General features: G+C 43.0%; 1 protein-coding gene across 4 annotated transcripts in view; it reads right to left on the bottom strand.

The window, feature by feature from the left end:
• CNKSR2 (connector enhancer of kinase suppressor of Ras 2) overlaps positions 1-14,915 on the bottom strand; it is a 281,178-nt gene extending 266,263 nt beyond the window's left edge. For all 4 annotated transcript variants that reach the window (XM_054973601.1, XM_054973600.1, XM_054973602.1 and 1 more), the window contains exon 1: positions 14,812-14,915. In XM_054973601.1, the coding sequence (XP_054829576.1) occupies positions 14,812-14,875 (64 nt within the window). In that variant the 5' untranslated portion in view covers positions 14,876-14,915. The remainder of the gene's footprint in view (positions 1-14,811) is intronic.
• Positions 14,916-16,662: the final 1,747 nt, after the last annotated feature.

Here is a 16,662-nt window from a genome sequence, read left to right as displayed (position 1 = left end):
CTCCCGGCAGCAAACCCCCACTTCTCTCGAATGTCGTAGTCATCTGCCTGGTTTATCAGATGCCAGAAGCTCTGTCTGTCAGAGAATAAGAGTCCTCAGTGGGGACACACACACACACCCCGCTAGACATACATGGACTACACTACAATTCCCATCCCACTGCCTGAAGTTACACTGAGAGGGGTAAGGCAGCAGGGAAGCTGGACAGGGCTGCAAGGAATCAATGGACACCTGCTTCTTCTGGCAGCAGAGCCAACCCCATCCATCCCAGCCCTAAGCCAGGAATTATTCACCAGAATGTGTGAAAAGACATCCCTTTGGGGAGTGGGGGGGAGGCTACTTTCATCTACAGGCAAGCAAACAGACAAGTCGTTTGTTGGTTTTCAACACATTTTATTAAACTGGAAAATGTGAAGAGGTTGGCTGGACATGTGTCTGGCCAATGTCCTCAGTGGGAAAGGGAGCAAAGACAGTTTGCACAGCAGTTAGAGCTGCAACATCCATTCCTCGTCCTGCCCTCATAGGGGTGAGGTTGAGATGTGGGCGGCCTTGGGGAACTGCTCCCTGGGCTGGACCTGAATGGCACTTGAGGAGGACCACCGGGGGCTGAAACAGCCATGCTCCTTGGTCTCCCTGTCGAGGTGTGACCTGCCTGCAAGGGAAACAGACACGTGTGGCAAGTCTGGTCCAAGGCCAAGCCAAATTTGCAATGTTTTGGGTTGGTGTTCATGGTTGGGAGCAGCAGTGGCAGCTCGTGTCACAAGTGCAGCCCATAACCAGATGATGCATGACCCTCTGGTGAGAAGGCGCTCTGCATTGGGATGGTCTTATCCTGTGAGGGAGAAAGTCAAGGGTCTGAGCACCTTCCATTAACAGGGAGTTATGAACACACAGTCAACCTGACCTGCAGCCATACTTCTTCCTCTGCTGGAAGGGGCCCCGGCTAAGGGAGTCTGAACAGAGTCCCCAAATGGGTAGCTGCCCCCCCATGGTTGCATCAACAGCAGTTTTCCGGGCAACTGCCTCCATGGCAGGCAGGCGCTGCCGTTACCCCACCACCACCAGCAAGCCTCACCTGAAGAGACTGGCATTCAGGAGAGTTCAGGTGAGGGGGGCAGCTCGCACAAATCAGTAAGCCAGGATAGCCTACTGGCCCACTCCCTCTGGAGCTGGCATCGGGACTTGCACCGCACTTAGGCCACTGTTCAGCTGCCAAAGGTGGCCATTGGCAGGGGCCCAGCAGAAGTAGCATGCCTTGGGCAGCTGCCGGTGGAAGGGGAGTTACGCCCACATAAGAGCAAGGTACACCCGCGTAAGCCTTAGTCATCACTGAGCGCTTTCCTCCACCACCCTTAGGACTGGGCTGTAGTTCTTAAAATGACTACTTCACAAAGAACATAGAGACAAACAAGAATTTATACATAAAATTTGTACAAACGTATGTTTGTACATAAAATATATTTTGTACATAAAATGTATGTTTTTATAAAAAAAATTAAAAATTATATGAAACTCAGGTGATAGAGCCACAGGTCACATCCAATTCTTCAACATATTAAACAATGCAACTCTATTAAGAACAGGAAAATATTGTTATTGTTGCACAAAATGAATTTGAGGCCACCTCTGGAATAATCAGATACAAGCATGCCTTTCAACATGCAGAAGCTATCATCTATTCTCATCTTGTGCTAGTATAGTTTGTGAGAAAAGTAAAACTAAATCAGAGCTAATGTAAACAAGACAAGAAAAAATCCAGACTAATGCCATTTTGATCAGTAACTTGTACTACATGCAAAGAATTCTCAACAATATGTATTTAAAAATCAATACACAACCATCAGTATGATGTCCCAAACATAGGTAAATATTTTTAAGCTCTGATGAATTATGCATACAGCCCACAATACTATGAAAAGGATGGTGGTGGAGAGTGCCCTCAAGTCAGAGTTGACTTATGGCGACCCCTGGTGGAGTTTTCCCAGTAAAAGACTAACAGAGGTGGTTTGCCATTGCCCACCTCTGCAGCTCTTGTCTTCATTGGAGGTCTCCCATCCAATTACTGACCAAGGCTGACCCTGCTTAGCTTCTGAGATCTGACAAGATCAGGCTCACCTGGGCTACCTGGGTCAGGGCATGAAAACAATAATCTATTCAAATTCATAATTTCATATCTGACAGACTCATCATCTGCACTTATACCATAATTTGCAATCATCATTACCCAAACTGTCCTCCCTGTAGTCATATCATATTAACTTTCATTCATGTAGTCATGCATCTTCAAACTACATGTTGTAGTATAGTAACGCAACCACTTTGCATTGACTGACAATCAAGTAATTCACATAATATAGGCCATCAGCTATAAAACTATATTAATGATCTCCTGGTCTTCTGGGAGAATATTAATTCTTTTCCTTCCTCCATTGCTCAGTGAACGACCATGTTACAACTAGAGAAGGCACAACTGTTGTTGAATCTCTTACATCATGTAACAGCCTGATACAAGCCTTCAAAAGAAGAGGAAGAAGGGAATTCCTCCTGATTCTTCCACCTCTTCACAGCATCCCCCTGTTTTATGGTGGCATTGGACTCCATGGGGAAAGGGAAGGCAGAGAAAGATGCCAACTCCTTATGATAGCTATTTTGCTGGATACAGCCCATACTTTTTTTTAATTTATGAAGATACTCTTTATGAAGATGCAATACTCTTCTTTTGATATTAATGGGTTTAATTGCTGTATCCATTCCAGTTTTACAGACGCTTACTCTACACTCTGTCCAGGAGTCATACAACACTAAAAATTTTCTTTAACTGGTGCTTAATTGGTTTCAAAGGTAAAACTAAAAAGGGACAGGAAATTGGCCTGTCCTTCATTGTTCCTAGTATCCTGCAGGAGAAAAGGCACGCACCTCTTCCCCCCTGCCCCTAAAATCTTCAAGAACAGTATAGAGAACAGGAGGAAAATACACTTATGTTCCATGCTGTACTATTCAAGTTCAGGTCTAGATGAGCAACCATCTGGTCCTAACTGCAAACGTCAGCAGTTAACACTACAAGGAAACTCTATTACAACTGTAGAGCTAAGTAAGCAGGAAACTACTTAAGTACTCCCCGATACCATAGCTGATTTTTTTTGGTTGACTGGTTTGTTTTTAATCATAATAACAGTATGCTTATATACTGCTCTTCTAGATTGATTATTGCCCACTCAGCCGGTGAACAATGTCATTGTTATTAATATCCCTATAATACATCTGGGAAGCTGGAGCCAAGAGGAATGGCTTACCCAAGGCCACCTGCTGAACTCATGGCAGTAGTGGGATTCAAACCAGCAAACTGCTGATTCACATCCCATCCACTTAACCACTATGCTATAGCAGCTCTAAGTAAGTGCTCAGGATGACTTCACCGCTTCATACCTTCATGACTTTATATCTTTAAGGACTGCTTTAAAAAGTTTCATTTAACTGAATAATGGAGTCAGTATAGAAAGCAACTGGTTCAGAAATTAATTCATCCACCATCACTGCAGCATATAAAGTTAGCATATAAACAAACAATGACAAGAACTTCCTGTACATGCAATTTTTATATCATGCAGCAAAACTTACTCTGATGGGAAATGATAAATAAGCTTTGTATTTCTATTGAGGATCAATGAGAGAAACTACAATAAAAACATTACTGAAAATACTAGGCACAACAATGAAATTTCTAGGTGCCTTGGTGACCTGGCATAAGGGATTTGTCAAGCCCTGGGTTAAACCATTGGGCCGTTCTAGAAAGTCATTTTTCATTTCTTCATTCAGTTTTTCATTCTTTTTGTTTAGCCATTATGCTCTGATTATGAGATTTTGATGGGCAAAAAGGTCAGTTTATTTTTCTAAAGTAAAAAAAAAATATTTCACTTATAGCATGTCTTTCTTCCCAATGGGGACCCAAAGCAGCTTACATTATTTTCCTCTACTCCACTGTAAATAAGGAAAATGCCTTGGAAAAAAAGAAGAATGTAGGCAAATAACCCAACTGCCAAAGAAATCTTCATTTTTCCCAGTGTTCAAGATTTCCTAAAATTTATCAAAGAGTAACCAATCTACATCAACACCATTGAATCATACAGTGCAAACATCAAATATGAAAAGAGTTATCCCACAATGACTGAAACATTGATCGTGGCCACTGAAACAATAAGGGAAAAACTGTGTGTTCTTGACAAGATAAGCCACTTCTGTTTTAAGAATTTCCATGGCACCTTGTTTGCAAAGAATAACCAAAACATACTGACAGTTTATCTTCACAAATGTGAAGTACAAAATAATTACCCTAGATTAACTAACCTCACCAGAACGCTTTTCTTATTCTTTCCGGATGACTGTCTTGGTTCTTGGTTTCGTTGTTCAGTTCAGTGCAGTACATTCACATCACTTACTGTCCCTTAAGAATCACACTTACTAGCCCTTAACAATCACACATTTCTATTGCTGCTTGCTTTGTCTTTTATCAGCTCGCATAGACTCTTTTGTCACTGCTATCTCAACTTTCCTTTCTCTTTAGCCTCTTAGAACCCCTGGATCACACAAATAAGTTTGAAATAGAAGGGAATTACAAGACTGTTACACTGGATCATGCAAACAGAACTCAAATATCAAAATACAAAATATAAATAAATCCACCAGAACTACACTGAGCTGAACTGTTAATGATGCCTCCTGGGAAAACATGTTCCTACTCCATATGTACGCCAACAACTAATGTAGAAACAATACAATATGGATCAAAAAAAGTATAACAACTATTTAATGTACTACCACTTTCCCATTTAACGGAAAACCTGCTCAAGAAACAAAGCTTTTTTTCTGAGAAAATAACAAACAGCCTCATTCTGGTATCTGAAGAAGTGAGCTGTGACTCACAAAAGCTCATTACCTACCACTAATTTTGTTAGTCTTGTAAGTGCTACTGTTACAGTTGCCAGGCCCCCTGAATCTCCCAGAGGGGGATTGGGGCCTGGCTCTCACCTCTGTCTTGAGAGGGGTGTGTGTGTGCGCAAGCTCCCGCAAAGCGTGACGACGTCACTTCTGGGAAGTGATGTCATCATGCTGCGCACGCCCCCCCCCCAGCACGATCACGCTACGCAGGGGCTTGTGTTGGGGGCTGCTGTGAAGCACAGAAACGCTCCTGCACTCCACAGCAGCCCAAAATGTGCCTGCGAATCAGTCCCTTTTTGAGGCACTGTGGAGTGCAGGAGTGCTCCTGCACTCCACAGCGCCTCAAAACGGGCCCATTTTGAGCCACTGTGGTGCACAGGAGCGCTCCTGCATGCTGCAGCACCCCAAGACGGGCCCGATCCATGGGAGCACGCAGCTCCGCAGGGGAGCACGCACAGAGGGTGCGCACCCCCCCCGGCCAGGTAAGTGGGGGCGGGGTGTGGGGGGTGAGGGCGGGGGATCCTCCACCCCCACCGGGGGTCTGGCACCCCTAGCTACTGTACTCTTGCTCTTTTCTACAGTCCCATTCAGTAGATGTTAATTTAAAAATAAGTTCCTGTGACTTGCTCCCAACATTATCAGATTGTAGCTCAAAACTCCTATACATGTCACATGCAATTTTAAAATTTGACAAAAGGCTAAATGTGCAGTATTACTTTTGCTATGGCAACTCTTTTCAGAATGATTAAGCATAGACCAACGTTTTATATTAAAATCAGATATTTGATTTCAGCTTTTTAAAAAACTGGCATTTAAATCCATTTTGACAGGTGTGCCAGAGTTGTCACAAATTACATTATAATGATCAGTATTATTAAAACTCAAAGTCACAAAGATATCAGGAGAAATGTAAATTATGCATACTAAAAAGAAATCTCTGCATAGCAATACAGGTATCATTAAGAGATATCCAAACTTTTAAAACATTTACTCCTCATGTAGGTAGATTCCATCACTAAAATTCTGAAATTTGAGAATCATGTTTCTACTGAACATTCTAATTGAGATTTTCGTATCTCAAAAATCCTAAACACTATCAGCCTTTAGCCACTATGCTGGAAAATATTTACTATCTAAATATATGCTTCCTGCTTATAAAGAGAAAATGGTATATCAAATTTTTTAAATTAGAACCTCAGAATTAAATTCCCACCCCCCACACACCATTTACCACCTGTAGATAAACTATAAATGTAGTGAGCTAAATATTCCTAGCTTGTCAGGAAAAAGGTTATGATTTCATTTTTTTATTTATTTTTAAAAAAAACATCACCAAACACACTTTAAATATTGCCGCATATACATTTTACATAAAATTTGACTAACTATATTTTCAAAAGGTAAAAAATCTTCACATGAATAATTCATCTACAAGAAGGAGGGCAAAAGGAAGACAAAATCTGGAACTTTGTAACTCAACCAAATGAGAACCAAAGACATTTCATTTACCTGCTAGCAAAAGCAAGCTAGACATTGTCTGATTTCTTTTTAAAAAATTATCTCCTGTCTTTTTAATATTGCCATTCTATTTGCAATTGATTCACTTTTCTAGCATCAGAGGTTCAACTAGAAATGGAATGGGAGGGAACTATCCTCTGAATGGCCAAATTCATTTAAGAGATCAAAGAACTGAGACAAGAGAACAAGCACTGAAATGACCTGAAAGCCACTGCAGAAACTGGAGTGCTGGCGATGGGGGAGGCAGAGGAGCAACGGACTCAGAATGATTCATGTGGTAAATATGACGACAGCTTCTTAATTTTCTTCTTTGTTCCACTCTTTAAAACAATCTCACTTTGGTGCAGGAGGGCACACAGGAAGCCATCTTAAACCCTGTCTCTGAAAGGCCTGTAATTCCAAATAAGCACAGTGCCAATACAAAAAGATACAGTTGTACAGCTGGAGATAATGTTGACACCAGTATAACCACGGCACCAATGCAGAGGTAGGATACCTCTCAGCTATGGCATGGGTCTCTCTATCCTTACTTAAAATACACATGGCAGATTTTGGTGATGGATGAACAATCAAGAAAGTAAACAAACATTATTCCATGTATTGCCTCTAACAACCTTCCCCGGGGCTTTTTTTTCTGCCGAACACTCAGGAACGGCATTCCAGCATCTCTCTGTGCTGGTGGCCCTGCCTCCTGATCTCCAGACGAAGATCAGTTCCCCTGGAGCAAAGGCAAGCCTGCTCCTGACGGGGGGAAGCACAAATGCCAAGAGGGTGGAGGAACGGCTTGGAACAGGCCACTGCTGAGTGGTGGAGCACTCCCCCGCTTGGCAGCAGCCTGATCCAAGCCAAATCGGGCCCAATCCTGGCCGTTTGGGGCCCATTTTGGCCCAAAATGGCCAAGATCAGGCCCAAAATTGCCAGGATCAGGCCGCTGCTTAGCAGAGTGCTCTCCCGTGTGGCAGCAGCCCATTCCAGGCTGATTCGGGCCCAATCCTGGTCATTTGGGGCCCATTTGGGCCCAATTTTGGCCCTAAATGGCCCAAACTTCCACGAAGTGAATGTCATTGTCTAGTCCCAGGAGTGTGCATGTGCTGTGCATGTGTATATAGTAACAAGGGTTCACCCTCCTCCCAGGAGTTGCCCCGGGTGAGTTCCCCCACCTCTTTCTCCAGAAAAAAAAGCCCCGGCCTTCCTTCTCACAACAGTTGGCTAGCAGCAACAATGCAGAAAACACACATCCCTTGCAATTATGGTGCAAATAAATCAACACACTATTAAGGTGATATCCTGTAAGTGGGAGACATAGGGAGCAGCTGCCATCCACTCTCCTCAAGCTTTTGCTACTGCTGGGAAACATTAATAGTGCCTATAATTACTTTGCAGGATAAGAATCCCATAGATTAGCTCCAGCAGATATGTTAGTCATAGTTCCAATGCAATTCCCTTTAAGGGATAAAGTATTTGCTATGTATCCCTCCTCCTAAGATGTGCATCTCACAGTGTGGGAAACTTCAAACAGGAAGAAAAAACTTAGGGAAGTCCAAGGGCAACACATGCAGTATTTTGAGACCTCCTTGTTTCCTGCTACTATAGAATACTACAGAATATTAGTTATTACTCTCCATCTTGTTGGACTCTTTGCAAACAGCCATACAGGAGAAAGAGGTGAGAATGGACTCCACTCACAACACAATGCTAACAATTTGCTGAGCCTACAACACAAGATACACGAAGTATGCATCTATTTATTTATGTATTTATATTCCACTTTTCTCACTGAGACTCAAAACAATTTACACAGTAGCTGCTCTGATGTGAGATTTTCAACTTTCCTGATCTAGACTGATTCCTATACCACTGCAAGTTGCTTAACAAACACAGATGTCCTTCTAATGGGCAGGCAGTGATAGGAACAATTCACAATCTCTCAGCCTAACCTACCTCAGAGGGTTTGTTATGAGGAACAATGGAACAGAGGAGAACGATGTAAGCTGCATTTGGTCCCACTGGGGATAAAGGCAGGCTATACATGAAATAATGTTAAAAAAAAGGTAGTTCTTATATGCGATTCTGCAGTTTATCAGTACAGCTGCAAAGACACAAAAACTTTTGAGAGCCAGAAAGTTGGTCCAGCCTCTTCCTTCTGTTTTGCTGATTGGTTTCATGCCAGCCAGCAGTGCTTTCTTGCCTTGGTGGAATTTTAACCCTTGACTCCTGTTTGCCAAATGAGTGCTTTCCCCAGTGAGGTATCCGGAAGTTGACAGGAATGTCTTCTGTGGATGTGCAGTTGTGTGCTCTTATGGCTGCACTAGTGTCTGAATCCTTCTTTGCCCACCCCATCCTAGATAGACCTCAGCCCTCGGGCAGAAGATTTGCTGGCCTCTCAGAATTGCCATTGCTAAATAAGCTGTGGAGACATGTGGAGACATGTGGCTAATCTTCCATCTCAGTGTGTTTGCCTATTAAATGGGAACAGGGTTGCACAAGAGAGCTCAACATTTTTCTGCAAAAAAGTTTGGGGGGGAAAGCATTCTGGATAATGCTTTCCCAAAAATCCTAGTCATGATTTACCCTGAAGGGGGTACTGCATTTTCTTTGTTCCTTTCCTTGTGCATGGGTAAGAGCAGGACAGCATTGGTGTACAATGATTGACTTCTTCCATATCTGGCTGATATGGGGGCCTCACTGGCATGCCATGGCATGATTGGTAGATTGCAGTAAGACTGCCGTAGAATTACATACAACTCCTATGCTCTCAACACCATAGAGATTGATACAAATTTCCTATCGGCTGAATGCACTCAGAATTTTTACTAGCACACCAGGGCCATATCAGTGATGACAATATGTTGAGACTTTGGATTGGGCTAACAACCCATTAAGCCCTTTCTTGAGGAAGTGCTTTTGTTCCATTTCCCTTTTAGCACTAACTTTATGCAAACAGACTGTCCTACTGCTACAGTATATTTTATTTATTTATTTAATTAATTACATTTTTAGACCGCCCTCCCCGTCAGACGGGCTCAGGGCGGTTTGACAACAAATTAAAAACAGTAAAAACATTATAAAAACATTAAAACATCGTATAAAAAACCATTAAAATTGGCGGGTGTAGAATATTAAATATTAAAATGCAGCATTGTCCTGCATGGGTGGTGGAAGGTCTTCAGTGGTATGGCCAGCGAGGGGGGGGGGGATTTGACAAACAAGATGAAGAGCAGGAGGTTTTTATTGCCAACTGAAAATCAAAATTAGACATCAAAACATTGTCAGACTAATTGATTTTTTCAATTATACTATTTATTTAATTTATACCCCCCTTTTCTTTCCAAAGCAGCTTACATTTTTTCCTCTCCCCCATGTATACATAATAATAAGATGACTCATTTCACATATAGCGTTTTATCATTAAGTGAAGATAAATGAAAACACTTCCTGAAATCCTCAATCATACGTTCAAAACTGAAGCATATTTTTAAAACAAGAAGCAGATTAGGGTTGTCAGTTCCCTTCACTTTCCTGGCGGGAGATTGGGATGCTGGCTTTTACCTCCCCTCCTTCCCTGTAGATTTTTCTTGCACACATGCTCCTGGTCACCATGATGAAGTCACTTCCAGGAAGTGACATCATCACACAGGTCAAAGGGTGGCCCAGGAGCAATCCTGCACTAGCCAAAGGGCTGAATTGCCCCAGCGGGGCCCGATTCAGCCCCAAATGGGCCCACTGCAGGGCATGGGAGTGCACCACACTGCCAGTGGATGCCCCGGGGGTGCGCCCCCTGCTGGCCAGGTAAGTGGAGGCAGGGGGAGGAGGTGGAAGCAGGGGATTCCTGCCCCGAGCGGGGGAATGGCAAGCCTAAGGCAGATGGATGGGAGGTAGATTAAATATAGCATAAAGAATTTTTATTTATATTTATTTATAATAAACATTTATAACCCGCCTTTCCATATAGTTCAAAGTAACTTACAAAATGATTAAAAAATTTCCAAATAAAAAACCAAGATAAAATCTCTCCCTCCCACTCTTAGAAGATGCCCACCCATCACACACCCTCAAAAAACTGGTAAATAAGCATCATTTACAGTGCCTCCTGAATATTTCCAAGGAGGGGGAGGTGTCAACACAAACAATGCTTCTTAAATATAATAATTTTAGAAAATGTTACCGTAATACATTGCTTATTTAGTACATAACATTACTTATTGCCTGTACATTGGAATGTTAACTAGGCACATGGTGGTAACCACAACATTAGCTAGGCACACATGTGCTTTTTGTTTAGACAGAACTAAAGGCCCAGAAATATCAGGAAAAACCATGGTGGCTACTGAGTGTAGCAGTTTATTTTCATGAGAAAAAAAGGCAATGCCCAAATGTATGTCTGGTTAAGTAGATGGTAAATAGTTACGATATAACAATTGATTAAACTGGTTCTTTGTTAAATCCCATTTAAATTTTAAAAAATCAAATTTTAGTTTCAAAAACTATTTTTTTAAAAAAACTAAGCTTTTTAACCACTGTGCCATAATCTATCAGAACCAACTTCTTCACATTCATCCTTTCTCCATCCCTTACGTTCCTGTCATTCCACATAAATGATAGCAATTATATACCACTCACTTATAGTGTTGCAAATTCTAGTATGGGAAATTCCTTTGGGGATGGTGTTTGAGAAAAGCACAGTTGGGGAGGGAGCTCAACAGGGATGCAAGGTCATATAGAGTCCAACCTCCAAAGCTGCCATTATCTTCCAGGGAAATGGATCTCTTTAGTCTGGAGATCAGTTGTAATTCCAGGAGGAGAGCTCCAGCCTCCACTTGGAGGATAAGCCCACTTACTCAATCTCATCATCCATACTCCTGCTTCAACAAAATAACCACAACCAGCACACTAAAATGGAGATAAACAGAAGGAATGGCTGCTTATGTATCTTTCAGTTTCTGCTTTGGGAGAGAGAAAACAACATACAGAAAGGGGGAGATTTGGGCAGGGTTCAAACTAAGGGGAGAAGATAGAAATGGATACCTTGATCCAGGAATAAAGCCTTGTACCAGGCTTGCTTGCAATAGTACAGTCCCATTATCATAAGGGGAAAACTAGAGTTACAGTGCAGGTAATTTTTACAGAACAAACATGTATATATCATCTTTATTTTTAGAAGGTAGACAATCCAGATTTTGTAATATTTGCTGAAGCTAATCATCAGTAGAGCCAGTATGGTGTAGTGGCTACAGTGATGGTCTACAATCTGGGCATCCCAGGTTCATTTCCGCAGTCTACTATGGACGTTTGCTGGATGACCTTGGGTCAGTTACATACACTCATTCTAACCTACCTCACAGGGTTATTGTGAGGAAAATTTGGGAAGAGAAGCTGGTTTAGGTTCCCATTGGAGAGAAAGGCAAGGTATAAATGAAGTAAAATCAATCAGCACTACCACATAAGCAGGACAGGCAACACTAATATGAAGAGTGAGTTTATGACATAGTCCTTTCTCCAGCCAGCACAGCGTAGCAGTTAAAGTGCTGCTCTAAGATCTGAGGGCCCCATGTTAAAATCCCCGCTCCATCGTGGAAGCTTGCTTAGTGGCTCTGGTTCAGTTACTTTCTCTTGGCCTAACCTACCTAACAGTGTGGTTGTTGTGAGGAAGGAAGAATGATGTTGTAAGCGGCTTCTTGTCCTCATTGAGGAGGGTATAAGTATCTTAAATAAGATCAGTACTGATTCGAGGCTCTATAGCCTCTATACACTCATGAAGAATGGTTTCAGAGACTTCTCTAGGCCTTCTCTGACTATTGGGGAAACTAGAGCTAATTTTTAAATTCTTTACATAAAATTCGAGAACAAATTTGTGATCTCATTTATTGACAAAACACATTAACAAAACGATACATAAAATATAATATACGGTTTATAAGATCTTCCAGTGCTATAATGTTTAAAATCTGGGCACCAGTCACCCACGTTAAATACTTTTCAATCACAATTATTTCAATGGACAACTAAGCACATGTTAAGGGCTATAATCCTAATCACACATTATTAGGAATAAATCCTATTGAACACAGTGAGACTTCAAATAAAATATGAGATTTTAATATGTTTGTGTCTGGATCAAACTCCCTCTTCCGATTCAAGTCCATAACCTAAATTTTTCTCAGATTAAACTGAGAGAAAGAAGAAACAGAAAATATGAGGTAAGTAAAACATGTTAGTCTCCCTGGTTTGGCCAGCATACTATACTGACAACATATTCACGCATTTTTAAACAATGGTAAAATATGCTTAATGCATGACTATTAAGGTTAGATGTGCTGCAGTTTTTTTAGCTAAGCAACTTCTAGATGCAGAAAAGGAGGAGGGGCAATTTATTTTGTCATACTTCTGACACAGTGGTCTCTGACTCACAAAAGATTATGACACATTATCATTTAGAGTTTAGACTAGGATCTAGAAGATACAGTTTTGAATCCCTACTCTGCTATGAAAGTATCCTAGGTGACACTGGGCCATTTCCACACACTCAGCCTAACCTATCACATAAGGTTGTTGAGAAGATAAAGCAGAGGAGAGTAAAACAATTTAAGCAGTTTTGGATCCCCACTGTGAGAAAAGGGCATAAATTAAATAAATAAATAAATTACATTATGGAGGTACCACAGGACTCTTAGTTGTTTGGGCTGCAAAAGACTAATGCAGCTACACCTCTGGAATTTATTTCACCAAGAAATACAAACACATACAGTCCCCTTCAAAAATTTCTATCTTCCATGCTATTGTCACCCATATTAATAAAGGAAATAGTGAACTAGACAGTCAGTTTAAGAGCAGCCACCAACCATCAAATCATCCAAGAAGCTCTCTAGTTCTGTTTGATATAAAAGGGGGGGGGAGGAAAATGGTATAAAAATAGCAAATGCTATAGATGAAAGATAAGGGAAGTTGACAGGAATAGATATTAAAATAAATAGCATGCCAGCCAAGAGAGAAATGCAAGACATGTCAGTGGGCTAAAAGAGCTACAGAGGAATGACAAAAAAGACAGCTGTTGAGAGTGGGTGCCATAGCAGCTCAGCTGCTGTGTAGAACAGTCTGAAATGACAGTCTGACATCCCTTGGGAGTACAGGTACACTATAACAGGAAAACAAGTGGAACATCCAAGAGTTGTAGTACAAATCATTGTAGCATCCTAAAGGATACCAGATTGTTATTCCACCACCACCCCACACCCAAACAACAGCTATATTTCATGCTCACTGTGATATCTCAATCATTTTAAAGCATATTTTCCCAACGACTCACAGTCCCAAAGAATACTAGACTGTCTCTTTTGTTACCCCCCCCCCCATAGCCACCATGCTTCCCAAGATGAGAGGCTACTATTTCCCCCCCCCCCCCCGCGCCATGTTCAGCCTTGCATATTCCCTCACCCATGAAAGACTGTCATTCTGGTTGCTAGATCAAGTTGTTTGCTACCATCGACATAAAGGTGTCATTCTCATCTCTCTCCTCAAGAGGCACTACTGTGTCTTGGCACCTGCTCTTCATTATCTCTCCCGTCACTCTTGTCTACCCTCACTGCAAGGCTTGTTACAGCATTCTTTTATAGTTAGTTGTATTTGGCCTTCTTGGTTGCCTTCTAATTAGCTTGCATTTCACCTCCTTGTTCAAGCACAAAAAATCTTACAAGACTTGCATGATTTTTTTAAACATCTCCATTACACCCCATTGTTTTCAACTGCTACTGGTGGGTGGTATTCAATTTAGATTATATCTCATAAAAGTTTAGATAACCTATTAACGAGGAAAGACTGATCAGTGTGACCATGCTAAAATAAAATAAATGGTAAAGCAAAACGGCTGGAAAGAAGATACAGGTAAAACACCCAGTCCGTTTCATTCCTCGAATACGATCGGGATTTGACATCCGTGCGGGGCACCACTACACTGAAAGGGATACCCGCGAAGTGACCAGCGAAGCCTCTCTGAACATCGCGCAAGCATTAAAGAAGAGCCGGGAGTCGCAGGCTCCTTCCTCCTTGTCTCGCCACCCCTTCTCGCGGCGACAGCAGAAGCACCTGGCCGACGTGCCGGTGGAGCCTCGAGAGCTGCTAAATAATTAACACCTCCACACGCACCCGAGTCAGCCGGAGTCCAGCTCATGCCTCTGGTCTAAGGCTTAGAAAGCCGGCAGAAAAGGGAGGGGGGCGCCTCGCTCTTCGAACCCGCGTTTCCAGCGTCCAGCCGTCCCACAATCACATGAAACGATACAAAACATGCACAGTTTGACGAGGGGGGCACCATCCCTGTTCCCTCAGCCACCGCCAAGGCAGCACCATCGGGGGCTTTCCGTTTACCTTTCATCCAGTCCACCACTTGGCTCGGGGTCCACTTGCTCACAGGTTCCATAATGAGCGCCATGAGGGAAACTTTGCGAAGTGCCCCTGAATAAACGTGAATGGTGAGGCGGCGGCCAGAGCGAGGGTCCTTGGAGCCGCGGCGGGTTTCCCGTTCCCTTTCCCTCCCCCCCACGATATAGCCTTTCTTGCTCTTTAGACCCCGGCGACGCGTTAAGCGGCAGTGAGTGAAAGAAGATGCTCCTAAAATCCTCGCCTTCCTCTCCCGGTTCCTCTTCTCCGCCTGAGTATGTGAGCGCGCATGAGCGCGCGCACTCCCCCCCCCCCCCCGTGGGGCTTTCAGTTCATGTTGCAGCCTCAGTGGGGAGCAGGCGGGAGGAGGGCGAGCTCCGAAGCCTCCTGCCTACCGCCCCCGTGACCCGCGGTCTCCAGGATGTTCGGGAGGGAGCCTGCAGGCGCCGAGGTTCACAGCTTTCATCCAACGGCGGCAGAGGCGCTGTCAGCCTCGTGCTCAGCCAGCGTTTCGCCTCTTCTCTCCAGCTGCTCCCTCGCCAGCTTCCCTTCCCCGAGCTGCACGCTTGTCGCGCTCTTTTCTCTCTTGCTCTCCTCGGTCCCTCCCCTCTGCCTTCTCGCGTTCGCTCAAGAGAGCCTGGCGGAAATGACGAGAGTTCTCAAGCCGAAAATATCTGAAGTAAAGCAGCTCCTCTGCGGCCTGAGAATGGGGCTGCGCGCGTGATTTGCAAGCAGGGATTCAGCCATGGATGCGCGGCCCGAACTCAATGCCTTCTAATGCTGCCTCTGAATCACAGAGGAAAAGAGCACTCGTTGCTTGCCATCCCCCCCCCCCATGGTGATGCTGATGATTATTGGTGGGGGGGAGTGAATACTCTTGGGTAGCTGCGGTAGGTAGGGCATCAATTTAGCTGCCTTTGAAAGAACGAGGCACCTACTGATTTTAGCTTTTTCTGACTTAAAAGCTCTTCCGGGGGGGGGCGGGGAAGTACCCTCCGATAATGATGCACACATACTGAAGAGGAGGAAATGGAGCGGGCTGGGGAGTGATGGCATTTCTTTTTTTTATGCATTTCTGTGTGGGCTAGGAGGTAATTTCTGAGAAAAGCCCTTGCACAGAGAGAAAAAAAGGTCAATAATTTTCATTCCGTTCCAAGTACTTTTAAGATCAACATTGGGAGGCTGTCAAAATAAATGGAACTTCAAAGGATTGTTTACTGTTGGCTGCTGCATGCTCAATATGTGATGGGCTGTGAAGAAGAATTAATGCTGCTATTTCAGTCTCTTTTGAGAGACCCTTTCTGGATAGCAACTGACCTAAAGAATAATATATTCCTTGAGAAGGCCTCATGCTATTATTCAGCACTAATTTAATGCTGGGAGCTCTACAGACGGCCAAATGTCTTTGCCTGTTAGCAGTCTGAGATTTCATTACAGTCTTAAGTCCCCAGCCCTGCCTGAGGGTTTCACACCAGTATCAGTCCTCCCGGTTATATACATTTTATCAAAAGTTTTGTAGATTGATTTATTTCTGTACATATTTTAAAGATCAATGGTAACAGAGAAAATAAAATGCGAACAGGAGTAAGATAGTGGAGAGTTAAGGGGGTGTAGTTAATGTATGTGGTGTAACACCCTAACCAAGACAAGGAAAATGTGCAGAAGTAAGTTGTAAAAGCAACAGAAGCGACAATGGGGAAAGCTATGATGGATTGCAAAGGAAGCAGCCTAGAAAGCAATCATAAGCAGGTCTACTCAATAGGATTTACTCCCAGGAAAGTGTTCTTAGGATTGCATTGTTGACTGAAATGATAAAAGACAAAAGTTTCCTCCAGAAAA

Source organism: Eublepharis macularius, chromosome 3 (assembly GCF_028583425.1).
Source record: "Eublepharis macularius isolate TG4126 chromosome 3, MPM_Emac_v1.0, whole genome shotgun sequence".
NCBI lineage: Eukaryota > Metazoa > Chordata > Lepidosauria > Squamata > Eublepharidae > Eublepharis > Eublepharis macularius.
This window is presented reverse-complemented; position numbering and strand designations above follow the sequence as displayed.